General features: G+C 31.9%; 3 protein-coding genes across 6 annotated transcripts; 1 reads left to right on the plus strand and 2 right to left on the minus strand.

Annotated features, from left to right (window-relative positions):
- Positions 1 to 1,706: 1,706 nt before the first annotated feature.
- LOC108766064 (mitochondrial 2-oxodicarboxylate carrier) lies at positions 1,707 to 3,236 on the plus strand. Of its 2 annotated transcripts, XM_018515107.1 has the most exons (6): positions 1,707 to 1,964; positions 2,030 to 2,136; positions 2,255 to 2,317; positions 2,393 to 2,692; positions 2,781 to 2,926; positions 3,006 to 3,236. In XM_018515107.1, the coding sequence occupies exons 1-6, from the start codon at positions 1,796 to 1,798 to the stop codon at positions 3,124 to 3,126; spliced, it is 906 nt and encodes a 301-aa protein (XP_018370609.1). In that variant the 5' UTR covers positions 1,707 to 1,795; the 3' UTR covers positions 3,127 to 3,236. The 2 variants fall into 2 exon arrangements, with proteins under 2 accessions (XP_018370609.1, XP_018370610.1); XM_018515108.1 differs by lacking the exon at positions 2,255 to 2,317.
- Positions 3,237 to 3,344: 108 nt separating this feature from the next.
- On the minus strand, positions 3,345 to 4,961 carry LOC108766075 (Apoptosis and caspase activation inhibitor). The gene is made up of 3 exons (XM_018515121.1): positions 4,565 to 4,961; positions 3,686 to 3,986; positions 3,345 to 3,486 (listed from the first exon to the last, which is right to left on the minus strand). Exons 1-3 carry the CDS (start codon positions 4,850 to 4,852, stop codon positions 3,407 to 3,409), a joined length of 669 nt encoding a protein of 222 aa, XP_018370623.1. The 5' UTR covers positions 4,853 to 4,961; the 3' UTR covers positions 3,345 to 3,406.
- Positions 4,962 to 6,130: 1,169 nt separating this feature from the next.
- On the minus strand, positions 6,131 to 12,903 carry tra2 (transformer 2). 3 transcript variants are annotated; one of them, XM_018515303.1, is made up of 5 exons: positions 12,733 to 12,903; positions 9,781 to 10,269; positions 8,851 to 9,065; positions 8,644 to 8,741; positions 6,131 to 7,309 (listed from the first exon to the last, which is right to left on the minus strand). In XM_018515303.1, exons 1-5 carry the CDS (start codon positions 12,745 to 12,747, stop codon positions 7,284 to 7,286), a joined length of 843 nt encoding a protein of 280 aa, XP_018370805.1. In that variant the 5' UTR covers positions 12,748 to 12,903; the 3' UTR covers positions 6,131 to 7,283. The 3 variants fall into 3 exon arrangements, with proteins under 3 accessions (XP_018370805.1, XP_018370806.1, XP_018370804.1); XM_018515304.1 differs by lacking the exon at positions 6,131 to 7,309 and adding an exon at positions 7,323 to 7,904 and having other exon boundaries at positions 12,733 to 12,902; XM_018515302.1 differs by lacking the exon at positions 6,131 to 7,309 and having other exon boundaries at positions 8,431 to 8,741.
- Positions 12,904 to 13,193: the final 290 nt, after the last annotated feature.

The raw sequence follows: 13,193 nt of genomic DNA on the forward strand, positions 1-13,193 counted from the left end.
TATTTAATATCGTCGAAAGTCTTAAGATGTCATAAACCAATCATAGAGCTGTATCAACATTTTAAGACTTATTAATTAATTAAGATAGCCTTGAAATAACAACAGATTTATTGGCTTAAATTTGTCAGGTAGAATTGTTGTTTCGTGTACATATGTGTTCTTACTCTAGAAAGGTCTGCATATATTTCGTATATGTGCATAGATAAGATATGTCGTCGAAATATTTATGAAAGAGATAATATATATCGAAATGAAAAAACCTGTATACATATGTTTATAATAATTGATATATATATATACATAAAATATTGTAATATATATAATGTGTGTGTGTATACAGGGTGTTCAGTAAGAAAAAATCGAAGGAGTGATTCCCAAATTGATGTTAAAACGGAAATCAAAAATAACAAAATTGCGATGGATGCTTTGTTTTTTAGTTATAAATGTTTTAATATTCACGTGATTGAGTATTTTCATGTGAATATTTCAATATTCAAAATTGGAAAATTAAGAATAACAAAATGGAGGCTTTATTATAATTCCTTGAAATTTCTTGATATTTACGTACTTTAGATGTTTCTTACGTGAAAAAAAAAAACATTTAAACATTTATAATTAAAAAAAAAACGAAGCTTTAATTATAATTTTATTGCTTTTGGTTTCTTAATTTTTCATCTATATGTGCAATCATTCTTTAAATCTTCTTCCACCTATTGCCAAATACTAATATAATGTACATATACAGTATATAAAATTTATATGTGTATGTGTTGTGCATACATATATGTATACGTATAATATATACATACATATATAAATTAATATATTTTTATATAATAAATTTTACATATTATCTAGAAAAATTAGATATAGTTATTAAACGGTTTTGCTGATATTCAATTTTTATTTTATGTAATTGTAACGTAAATATATAATTATAGAAATTATTTAATTTATATGAATTTAACAATATACTGCAAGCTAGACAAATACAATATTTTACATATATATTAATTATATGAAGCAAAAAGATTTAATACTGTATACACTTCAATGTAAATCAGTTGTAGATATACTTGTAAATAAAAATTTGTATAAATCTTATGCGAATAAGTGTTAATCACTGAGAATTGAAGGTTAGAATTCTTTTCTGAGATCTAAAAATAGACCTCAACTCAACAAACATATTTTTAGGTCGTGGTGTTTTCCAGATCTCTTATACGCAGTATGGATTAATCTGACAGGAACTTTTATCAAGATATAATAACGTGTTGATTGTGAAAACAAAGTTTTAATTTAAATAGCAAAAGTGCAAGTATTGATACGTACATTAACATTTTTCTAATGTCTGTACTAACTAAGATAATACATATATATCACTCTAACTTATACCCAATTTCTTTACCTCTAGATAACTTTATCCAAAAGATATCTCTCAGAATACAATGGAGATATTTCCTGGATAAGGTTATCCGCAACTTATCTGGAAGTGAAGAAATTGGGCATTAATCCGTTAAACTAAGCTGGTAATAATAAGCTTAAAAACTTATAGGTCATTTTAGATTCACCATTTCTTATAGTACAATACATATTTTTTTATAGTTTCACAATTTAACAATTTAACGGTGAAAGAAATTTAATTATTTATTTCCAGATGCAACTTGTAAGAAGCAAAAATAATACAAAGTGCACAATATATATTACATTAATGCAAAAAAAATATAAGTACTTAGATTGCTCTTTCAATTTTTTATATTAATCAAATAATCTGTTTAAACACACAAAGAGTGCAAAAATGACGCGCAACACCACAGATAATCTTCTCAAAGAGGCTGTCATCCAGATTGGTGCTGGAGGATCAGCAGGTTTTATAGAAGTTTGTATAATGCACCCAATGGATCTCGTTAAAACACGTTTTCAGCTCCAAGTGAAGACAACAAAATCAGATCCATTATATTATACAGGTATTTTGTGTATCAAGATACATTTATAGTATCATTACACATTAACTATATTAACATTATTATAGGAATTCGTGACTGCATGACTAAAATGTATAAGACTGAAGGGCTACCAGCATTTTGGAAGGGAATTTTACCTCCGATACTTGTAGAAACTCCCAAACGTGCAGTTAAAGTAAATACATATCGCTTAATACATAAAAGTACAAAGAAAAATCTGCACATTTACTTACATTTATATTTACAAAAATTATTTTTATTTTTATTTATAAAAACTTTATCCTTTCTTTTAGTTTTTTACATTTGAACAATATAAACAGTTTTTCTTATTTGGCGCTAGTGCACCCACTCCGTTGGTAATTACTTTAATACGATTATTATAACGATCTGCTGACTATTTACAAAATAAAAAAATAGTTGTATCATTGCAGACATTCTCATGTGCTGGTTTCTTCGCTGGTGTTACTGAGGCTATATTAGTTAATCCTTTTGAAATGGTCAAAGTAAAATTACAATCTAATCGAAAGCATATCAAAGAAAGCCCATCGACATTCGCAGTGACGAAAGAAATAATTTCTAAATATGGTTTTGGATTGAATGGTCTAAACAAAGGGCTTTCAGCCACTATAATGAGAAACGCGGTCTTTAATTCATTTTATTTTGGTTTTTATCATTCTGTTAAAGGATATATATCAGTCAGAAAAGAACCTTGGTTGGAATTTTTAAGTAAAGTAATTGTTCAGCTTTGTATGATAAAACAAGTATACAAAGTTATATGCGATTTTCAGTTTATAATAAAATTTACTGAAAATTTTTCAGATTGCTATAGGATTTGTGTCAGGTACTGTTGCATCTTGTTTAAACATACCATTTGATGTTGCTAAAAGTCGCATTCAGGGTTCACAAGATGGTACGCAATACAAAGGAACGCTGAACACCATGCACATTATTTACAAGAGAGAAGGGTATTCATATATATTTTTTACTTACCGATATTATTGTACTCGGGCTCGAGATCACTCATTCAGGTAACTGTCATTCTAGATTTAGAGCCTTGTACAAAGGCTTGGTGCCAAAGGTGTTAAGACTAGGTCCAGGTGGTGCCATTATGCTTGTGGTATATGACTACATGCATGTATTTCTTACAAAAAAGTTGATAAACTAATACACTGCATTTCAAGAAGCTGTGAGATAATTATAAGAACTTTTCAAATTGCATTTGATATTTACATATATTTATACATTATTGTGTATGTATATATAATGTATATTTTTTACCAGTAAAAATAAAGATTCATATAATTTTATAAAAGCATAATTCATCCTACATATTTTAAATAAATGAACTTTTAACAATTTTACATGATCTTTCTTTTCCTTTGCTTTCAGACTTAAATTTTTATTTATATTTACTAACGTATTGCAACAGTATACAAAAAAAAGAATTAATCATCTAAAACAGTATCTAACCATTTTTCTAAATCAATAGGCTTATTTGGAACACTCTTCGATTTTGTTTTGGAATCTGCAACAAATCGTCAATGAATATCTATGACATAAATTCCTTATATTCATTAGATTGCAGAAAATTAATCTGATTACAAATTGCACGTTTACAATTGTTTTTTTCTGAGATGGAAATTTGACCTCATAGTTTTCAAAACGAAAAATCCCGAAAATATTAAATGAAATGATAAAATACTATTTTAATGTTAAGATCTTACCAGTATTATGAGACGTAGATAATGGGATTCCTATCGTAGACTGTGGGATTCCTATTACAGTGCTTTGGACAGGTTCCTTTAGGGATAATAAAAAATCTAGATCTTCCTCTAAGTTATCAATACTGTCTTCTGGTTTTACATTCGTCACCAAATCCACAGTTTTCGATTGATCGGTGCTCGTGTCCTCCTTTGTCTTAACTTTGGTATCCGATAAACTCGATGCATTTAGATCATTTAAAATCACATTATAAGCTGCTTTGCATCTCTCAGCATTATTAAAGATACTCGTCAATTGATCACTCTAAAATTAATACAATTATCAAATTAATCATTCCTTTGATTGAGATATATTATCATAATTTAAGTCAAACTTTACACACTCTACGTTCGCTTGTTTCCTTTTACAGTTAAATTTTTTGTAGTGTATAATTTTTGCACTTAGAATGAAATAGACATCTATAGCTGTTTTCCTTTTAAGAAACATAGTCGACACAAACGTCATTCTTAATACTCAATGAATAACAAGGATAAAACATGTTGATTATAGGTGCATTCCACTTAACGCCCATAACGCTCGTGGAATCATTTTATCTTTGTTGTTTATCAAATATTAAACGACAAACGATGCTCGCGAGCATTTCAAGAGTTAAGTGAAACGCAGCCTAGATCTCTTAACAAGCAGTCTCAGGTCGATACAAACGTCTTCCTTCTTAGTATTCAATGAATAACAAAGATAAAATGAAACTTGTGTCAACCGCGTCTCTCAAAAGGAAATATCAAACGTAAAAGTAGAAGCGAAAACTTTTGCAGTTCAGTGCAGCAATAAGAAATAAACTTCACGAGTATCTTTTGCATGTCAAATATCTCTTGAGTACTTACTACAAAGTACTTGTCAGCCACACCAACATACTCGTTGAACGGAACGCAATCGATCGCGGCCGACAGCGCTTTCAGGTTCAAAGTAAAGAATTCTGAATATTGCGACGAGTCGACGGTCCAGGCTTTCTCTGACTTGAAGACGAAATGCCCACCTTTCGAGAGCGGCGCGTTTATGAGGGTGCCGAAGTCCTTGCCTTCCTCTACATTCTCATCCATCGGCCATTCCGCGTGGTCGGCGATGGACGAGGAAGGTTGCTGCAATTTGCCTTTCTTCTTCGCTCTTCGCATCTCTGAGAATTCGTCTAAATTCGTCCTACCCTATTCGCGCGAAATCGTAAATCCGCTCTGCCAATGAAGTTGCGCTTTGCGTGGCTTTGTGTTTATGTTTAGAAATCAAAACGCATGACCGCATGTGCTTCGTGCCCGCAAACGATAGATCGATCGATGTTCGATGTTCGACTTTCGATCTCGATAATTCACTCTCGATATTTATCTCTCAAATACGAATTTGAAAATAGAAATGTATAATACTTGCCAACAAACTTCGATTAATTTACGCCTGTTTCTACCAATGTAGAGTAACCTTACCCTCGGTTCAATTGACATTAATTTAATTAAGTGGATGGGCGAAATAAAGGCCTAATTACAAAATCTTGATATTAATAAAAATTAAAATAACTTGCTATTTTTTTATTATACATAAATGGATACAATATTAAATGAATTTATGTAATGTCTTTAAGAGAAGTTACATGTTATAAATCTTCTCTCAATCAATCTAATCAATATTACATGAAAAAGCTAATTGCCCGAAAAAGGACCTAAGTAGAATTGTGCAGTAGAGTGGCCCCTCAATTTTCACTTTTCGTGTTTCCGTTTTTAGAGAAAAAGTTATATGATCGATACCTTCTTTTTAACAGAATTTTTTGCATGGTTTATCTTTCCTATTTTTCATGTTGGGAAGATAAAGAGAAAAGGTGAACTGTATAAGTTCAACTAAAAAGAACTATTTTCACATGAATATTTCAATTACTCAATAGGAAAACGTGATGTAGAAATTAGATTGCGGTATTTTTTACTGTTTTTCCGGAAATAATAGTTACTCCCACATTTATCTTTTATCGCTATTTAAATATACATGTAAATATATATACATTTTTTATTTAAGTACGATTTGTAGGAGACAAAAAAATATATTATTAACTGCAAAGATTGATAACTTTCCTAGTCTATTATTATACATATTATTTAGATTTTATGTTTCATTGGTTCGTGATTTATTAAACTTGATCACAATTTTTAAACTGTGAATCAATTAGTAAAAATATGAATTCCAGACAGTTCTATATCTATAAAATACTTTTGATCCATAAGATCAAGAATCCTCCATGTAGATCAAGAATGTATTTATCATAATTTGTCATAAAACCACATTTATAGGCACAAGTTTATTGGGTTCATAAACATAAGATATACTAGATACGTGCTAGACATGAGAGTTAAAATTTAGATAAACTTGGAGAAATAATAATTGTAAAATTTCACATAAATTTAATTTGATATTTACTAAAGTGTAAATATTGATAGCTTGCGTCTCAATTGTTGGATATTTTTCCAATCGTGATAATCACTTACGTTTACTTGAATCAATCTCTAGAGATACCTGTCAGCCACGATGGACTCGTTGAACGATCGCGATCGACAGTTTTTAGTTTCAGAATGTGAAGAACTGAATTACGATAACCAACGAATGCAACTATCGCTGTAGATACAAAGTTCTGTAGAAATAAGTAGCGATCCATGGGAATTAGAAAATCCAAAAGGCGAATTCTTTGCTGGAAGCTGATTTTATTAGCATTAAATTTCAGATAAAGTCCCGACAAATATACTTCTATTACATACTACAAATTTAAGACCTAAAAGTTTGCAAAGGCAATAATAACTCGCAGGGTATTGGAAAGGATCAATCGATCCGCAACATTACTTTTACCCTAAAGTAAAAAGCGACTCGCGTATTACGCACCAAACTTCGCAATGTAAAAAAACCACAAAAAAGAGAGGGACCAAAGTTGAGCATGGCAGAAACAACATTTATTAATAAATTGCTACGATGAAGTTCTATTAATTATCAGTAGATAGGTAAAATTCATAATAATATGAGGTCTTCTTGAAGGAAACCGAGGTCTCAGGATGGTGGAGGGAGAGGATGTGGTAAAGGAAGTATGCGAACTTTTATCTTTATTTTCACGCATGCATATATAGAGGTTTTTGCATATAAGCATATTATATATATGCAGTTCTCTAGAGCGAATAAAATGGCGTGTGGCAACCAAACCAACTGATAAAGAATATGATCGGTATAAAGGTCTGGGAGCACCTTACGCTCGTCCCTATTCTACGAAAGATTTTCGATGAACTTCTTCAATATTTTCGGAAACACTTTCGGCCCTGTTTTCACCCCCAACCAAATAACCTGTGTCCCGGTCGGGGGTTTGACGATCAACTCGACTCTGTCTTCGGGCTTGCATTACTTGAAGTTTTCTTCTAGGCTTGAGGCTTCTCAGCCGGAAATGAATTGCAGATCATATTCTTTGTCACAAGCAACCGACAAAACCTTCAGACTCTTGACAATGTGAGCAAGATAAACGTGTTCTTCAAATATCTTGTCTTGACTTTTCAAAACTCATTTTTTCAGAGTGAAACTTCAAACTTCCCTCTATCATCCAATACCTCTTGATTCAAAACCTTATAAACAAACAAATAGGTTAGAGAACTTACTTTTATTCGAAGCTTGTTATTATTTTTCTTTTTTGTGTTTTCGTTTTCTTGCTTTCTTTATTTAGGTTTATTTTATTCTTTTTTTTTAAGAGACTTTCCACATTTTCATTAAAAGATTCTATCCAACGGCTGGAATACAACTGTAAACTAAGGACTGACCGCAAATTTCGAGCGCTCAATTATATTCCAGCTTTCACATTATAGCCTTGTATTTTTACACAATTGAAACCTTATCTTCATAAAAGGAAGCAATATAAATTTATAAACTTATGAAAATAAGGTTTTACATCTATTCTAACCTTACTGGTTTTCGTGCAGTATGCTAAATTCTGCTACATTTTATACTTTTTTTAATCCATAGTCTTAACGATATTATTATGGTATTGTAATTTAAACGCTTGTGAGATTGTATCGCATACGATGCAGAACTGGGTAAGGTAAGAATAGCAATATAATGCGATTTTGTTAATTTCATAATTTTGACCCGTTGAAGAAATATTTGGGTCAAAGTCATCTCCGAAAGGACCTGGCCTCGCATCACTTCATCTGATTTAATATCGACCTGAAATTCATTAAGCAACAAAAATACTATGATTGTTTTACGAAGTTACGGATTGCTGCTTAGCTACTACCGTACGATTTATCAAGCGCATTTCTCTGATGCCTTCTTCTGCTGTTTTCTTGCTAACTTAAATACTTACTTTGCAATCCAACTGATATTACCGTTTCAATTAGAAATATAAGCGGTCTACGAAAATATGAATCCAGAAGAAATATTACATAAATTGCTGATCGACTCTGTTCAATGTAATAAAATACGTGCAAAATCATTTTCTTGATTTGTCATTCGTATAATAAACAGCATTGATATAAAATAGAATTTTTTTGCATATATAAATATTTAATGCAATATATTAATTTCTTTTAGATTTCATAATTTTCAACTATCTTCAAGAAAGCAGTTAATTAACATAAATATGACACAGCAAAATGCCAGGCCATAACAGAGCGAGATGAGAAATTGTCTTTCTCTAGAAAAATAAATATCATAAAACATGCGAAGTTTTTCTTCATGTAATATTTTTGTGTAGTGTTCAGTAAAATAAACAAAGTGAAGAGAAACAACATTGCAATAAACACGGTTGTGCAATAAATTATGAAAATATGAAGATTTTGCTAAGATAATTTGCAGTTATATAGATATGTTTACACCGTGTGTTTTAACGTGATACAGGGATGAGACACATATCCATGTAGACAGCTTATATTATAACGTAAATTAAAGAGGAGGTTGTACTTACGCGGTGAATAAGAGCGCGATCTAGAACGGTCGTAACGTGAACGCCGGCGACTGTAGTATGGACTGGGTGAGCGACGATAGCTTCCTCTGTAGCTAACCCTATTGTTCCCATATTAAAAAAAAAAAAACAAAAAATAACAATATGCAATACTTGTCAATTATATTTTTGAGATACATGTGTGTTATTCCAGAAGTAAACAAGACTTACTCTCTACGCCTCGGTGCGTCCCAGCTTCTATCGTGCAGATGTGTAGGTTTTCCCATGTATATTCCTGGAGTGGGGGTGTGGGCACGTTGTGTGATAGAGAAGTCTACGCGAATACGCCTCCCGTCGATTTCCATACCGGTACATTGCTCTTTAGCCACTTTAGCATCCTCGGAGGTGTCAAAATATACAAAGCAGAATCCTCTAGAACGTCCAGTCTGTAATAAATGACATAGATGTGATATCATAGTGTCACCATTAAATCGCGCTATTACTAAATTGATTTTTAATTCACTACTGTTTTCTAATTCGCATATAGACCTGTGTCTAAATGTAATTGTGTGGCCAGAAGCCTTTAACGTATCATGTGTCTCTTAAGTATGAACGTTCTAAATCTCTGGCATGATTTTACTGTTCCCCAGTATAAATACTTATGGGAAATAACAAACTGTTGCATTAAAGTCTGTTCTTTATAACTAATATGTGTCTATTGTGCTTAAAATAAATACATATTGAAGTATTTAGCAAAAAGTGGAAAAGAAAGTTTTAGTGCAGTTCAACAAACTGATAAAGAACAGACCTTAAATATATTCTGTGCTGCGCAAGTCACATTAAATTTTCCATTCAGTTATCAAAAGCCGTTTGATAATTTGGCTATAAAAAGGAACATGATTATAATTTTTTATATCATACATAATACATAATTATATGTTACAATATTGGTACATCAGACCTTCTACTTTATAATCTTTGTAATTTTTTTAATGTGTATTACCAAATACATGTTATTTAATAAATATAACAAACACACGCAAACAAAAATATCGTAAGTCATCGGTGACTTACGTAGCATGGTGATTAAATCACTCAACATTGGCGTCGTACGAAACGTGTTAATATGTATATAAATAAATATACATCCATTTTACATACCTTTGCATCGATAACGACCTGTACTCGTTCTACTGGACCATACTTTGAGAATATATGTTGAATTTGCTGTTCAGTAGTAAAAATGGAGAGTCCAAAAACACCTAGGCACCGGGAAGGACAAGGATTGTCTCGATTGCCGATATGTCGTCGTCTAGATGACATTGGGCTGCGCGAGTGTGAACGGTACACGTGTCTATCGCGAGAGTATCGCGATCGTGAGTATGAGCGAGATCTACTGCGAGAGTAACGACCACCGCGGTATGGTGAGCGACTCCGACTGCGGCTGCTACGATGACCAACACTGGTGTACTTGCTGCCGCGATATGACTTCCGTCCACGTGATGCAGAGCGACTACGGGACCTTGAATATTTGACCTCTCTGTCCTTCCGCTCGCGCGATTTACGCGATCTCGAGTGTGATCGTGAATCCCTTAAACCACCGTCTGCAGTTCGTGGTCGGCGCGGACTTGCACTACGACTACCACTTCTCTGTAAATTACAAACAACCATTACTATAAATTGTATCGTATAGATATACAGAGATCCGAAAATTGAATTATCATTACATAAAAATTTAAATGAAAAAAAATTTAATTGAAAAATTTTTCTTAATAGTTTGAGAAATTAAATATTAAAAACATAAAATATAAATATATCTTTACAATATTTCTGCATTCATTAATTGAATCAATCTTCTCATTTTCTCGATATAAACCACACTTTGTATACGTTCCGACATAGACCGATCTTCACGCCTTATGCGAAATAGACCGCTTTTCATTCATTTCTTGACCTAACCTTTCTTCTCGATATAGCATCTTCTATGACTTAGGCATCGAAATACATTCTTTAATACCTTCTCTTTTATTTTTTCTTATAACAAAAAAACTCGATTCTGTCTTTGGAAACATCGAACGTTCTGGCATTTTCTATGCACATATTTATTTTTAATTTGAATTTTATTTAAATGTATTTAATTTAACATTTAAAAAATATACATTATAGAAACATTCATTAGTTAATTTAATATTTATTTTTTAATAACTATCAATCTTGGTATAGGCTCCAAACAATAAATCCAAGGATAAATGTAAATCAGCCAATGCAGGCCAACATAGGTTAAGCGTGTGTGAAATCGTATACTTTATTCTTGAGAAAAATTGACAAATGTTTCAACTCTTTCGATTGGGTCTTTCTCAGTGCAAAAATAAAATCGGATCGAATTTATTAAATTACAGATGATCTAAATTGATATAAGCCTTCTACAATAAGCCATTAGTCATAAATCAAAAGTCAGAAGCTAAAAATTGACGACTGTGATTGGTCAATTTTTAGCTTCTGACTTCTGATTTATGACTAATGGCTTATTGTAGAAGGTCCATTAGTATTTTGTTAGGGTCTGTGCACAATAGAGAAACAAGAATTAGATATTAAGATTTCAACCTATCAGACCATGTATATAATCAGTTTCTGATAGGTTGAAATCTTAATATCTAATTCCTGTTCCTCCATTATGCTCAGGCCCTTAGATACGACAGACAGCATTATTATCATTTTATGAATACATTAATGATACTTCAAATTGCTTCGCATCGCATCTTTTATTTTGAATTTATACGTCACAGATTTTATTTTTACACTGAGGAAGATCCAATCGAAAGGGTTGAAACGTTTGTCAATTTTTCTCAAGAATAAAGTATATGATTTCACATACGCTTAACCTGTGTTGGCTCTCATTGGCTGATTTACATCTATCCTTGGATTTGTTTTTTATATTATTTGAATACAATATACACTCCTATAATTGCTTATAGTTTCAGTAAGCATGTGAATACATTCCACGTGGAGCATCTTTCATACACAGAAAAAATAAAAAAAATTACATAATATTTCATTGAATTATAATACATTGTATTAATTAAAATTTTTTTGTATACAAAAGATGCACCATGACTACTGGAATTACAAGCAACTATAAGAATATATTGTACTTAAATAATATAAAAAGATTAAATGTTAAATTAAAAATATTAAATGTTTTTATATTTTGTATATTTTTAAAAATGTTGAATTAAATATATTTAAATGAAATTAAAACTTAAAATAAATGTGTGGATAGAAAACGTTGGAACATTCGATGATTCCAAGGATGGAATTAAGTTCTTCAATAACAATATAATTTAGTTCAAAAAAGACAACTTCTAACTCTCCAAAATATGACAATAAGGACTAAACTTTCTTATCTTGTAGATTGAATTTTAGATTAAATAAAGCCTTTCTTGAAAACATCATAATACATATATTTACATATATAAATTTAGCCAGGTATACACATATATATGTATATGTATGTATATATATATATATATATATATATATATATAAAACACTACGCATGGCTAAAAAAACAAGAAAGTAAACTTTAATTATCATTAAAATTGTGTAATAATAGTTTTAAAATGTAATTTTGATATAATAGCTGATTGTGTAAAGAAATATATTTTTTTTAGCAACTACAAGATAACAATTTTTTTGTTATAATGTAGTAAATGAGCGATATTACATCATATCACAATTCAATTTTCTTTATAACGACCGCTATCAACGATAACAATATTTTTTAATAAACATGTGAACGTGATCGACCAATCACGATTCGGCTTTTCACGTTTATAACCTTATAAAGCTCCTTTGTCGAGATTACAATCGTTGGAGAAAATGTACAATCGGGAATTCCTTTTTGTTTTCTTTTACTTTACTTCAAAAGATATTTCGCAATTAATAGAAGCGAAAGGAGTGTGCCGAGTTATTGCGTACGTTGCGTGGCGATGAATAATGGCTGGAAGTAGAACTGCGTCGCTGGATCGATAACTCGGCTATGCCGAATTGCGTTACCTCATCACAACTTACGTGAGAGTTATGCAAAGATATATAACATTTTTACATACTCACCTCGATATCGCTCATCGCCGATGAAAATCAAATGGTGGATTTGTGTCGTATAAAGGCCACGATGCTTCTTCACGAGCTTGTAGATGCGTATCTTCGCAGACACGACAATAATATGGCGAAGCCAGCAAAGGCCGGACTCCGTCACTCCGGAGACAGGAAACGCCGGGCCCCGAGACTTACGTAAATGAACATACCAACATCCGGCGACGTCGTCACGGCAACGGCGACGCGTAAAGGCCCGTCTACAATACACGGAGTAAGCCCGGATCCTCACACGGGCAACAGCGCTTTGACACAGAGCTCTGATTGATGAAAAGCCGCTTGTAGGGGTAAAATTTACCCCCATCACCTGTTTTTCACCAATCAACGTTCGGTGTCAAGGCCCGTCTACAATACACGGAGTAAGAAGTAAGAGTAAGAAATTAACCAATCACAGTCGATTATTCTTCTCACATTCGACT

Source organism: Trachymyrmex cornetzi, unplaced genomic scaffold (genome assembly GCF_001594075.2).
Source record: "Trachymyrmex cornetzi isolate Tcor2-1 unplaced genomic scaffold, Tcor1.1 scaffold57, whole genome shotgun sequence".
NCBI classification, from domain to species: domain Eukaryota; kingdom Metazoa; phylum Arthropoda; class Insecta; order Hymenoptera; family Formicidae; genus Trachymyrmex; species Trachymyrmex cornetzi.

Bases quoted from the DNA above. Each gene is read 5' to 3' on its own strand.
- LOC108766075 (XM_018515121.1), bottom strand. From the start codon at position 4,852: ATGCGAAGAGCGAAGAAGAAAGGCAAATTGCAGCAACCTTCCTCGTCC. The intron at 3,987-4,564 runs GTAAGTACTCAA...TATTAATTTTAG, and splicing joins TGGCTGACAAGTACTTTGTA to AGTGATCAATTGACGAGTAT. The intron at 3,487-3,685 runs GTAAGATCTTAA...GATTTGTTGCAG, and splicing joins ATCTACGTCTCATAATACTG to ATTCCAAAACAAAATCGAAG.
- LOC108766064 (XM_018515107.1), top strand. From the start codon at position 1,796: ATGACGCGCAACACCACAGATAATCTTCTCAAAGAGGCTGTCATCCAG. The intron at 2,137-2,254 runs GTAAATACATAT...CCTTTCTTTTAG, and splicing joins CTCCCAAACGTGCAGTTAAA to TTTTTTACATTTGAACAATA. The intron at 2,318-2,392 runs GTAATTACTTTA...GTATCATTGCAG, and splicing joins CTAGTGCACCCACTCCGTTG to ACATTCTCATGTGCTGGTTT.
- tra2 (XM_018515302.1), bottom strand. The intron at 9,066-9,780 runs GTATGTAAAATG...CATTTATTACAG, and splicing joins AGGTCGTTATCGATGCAAAG to ACTGGACGTTCTAGAGGATT. The intron at 8,742-8,850 runs GTAAGTCTTGTT...TGGGAACAATAG, and splicing joins GACGCACCGAGGCGTAGAGA to GGTTAGCTACAGAGGAAGCT.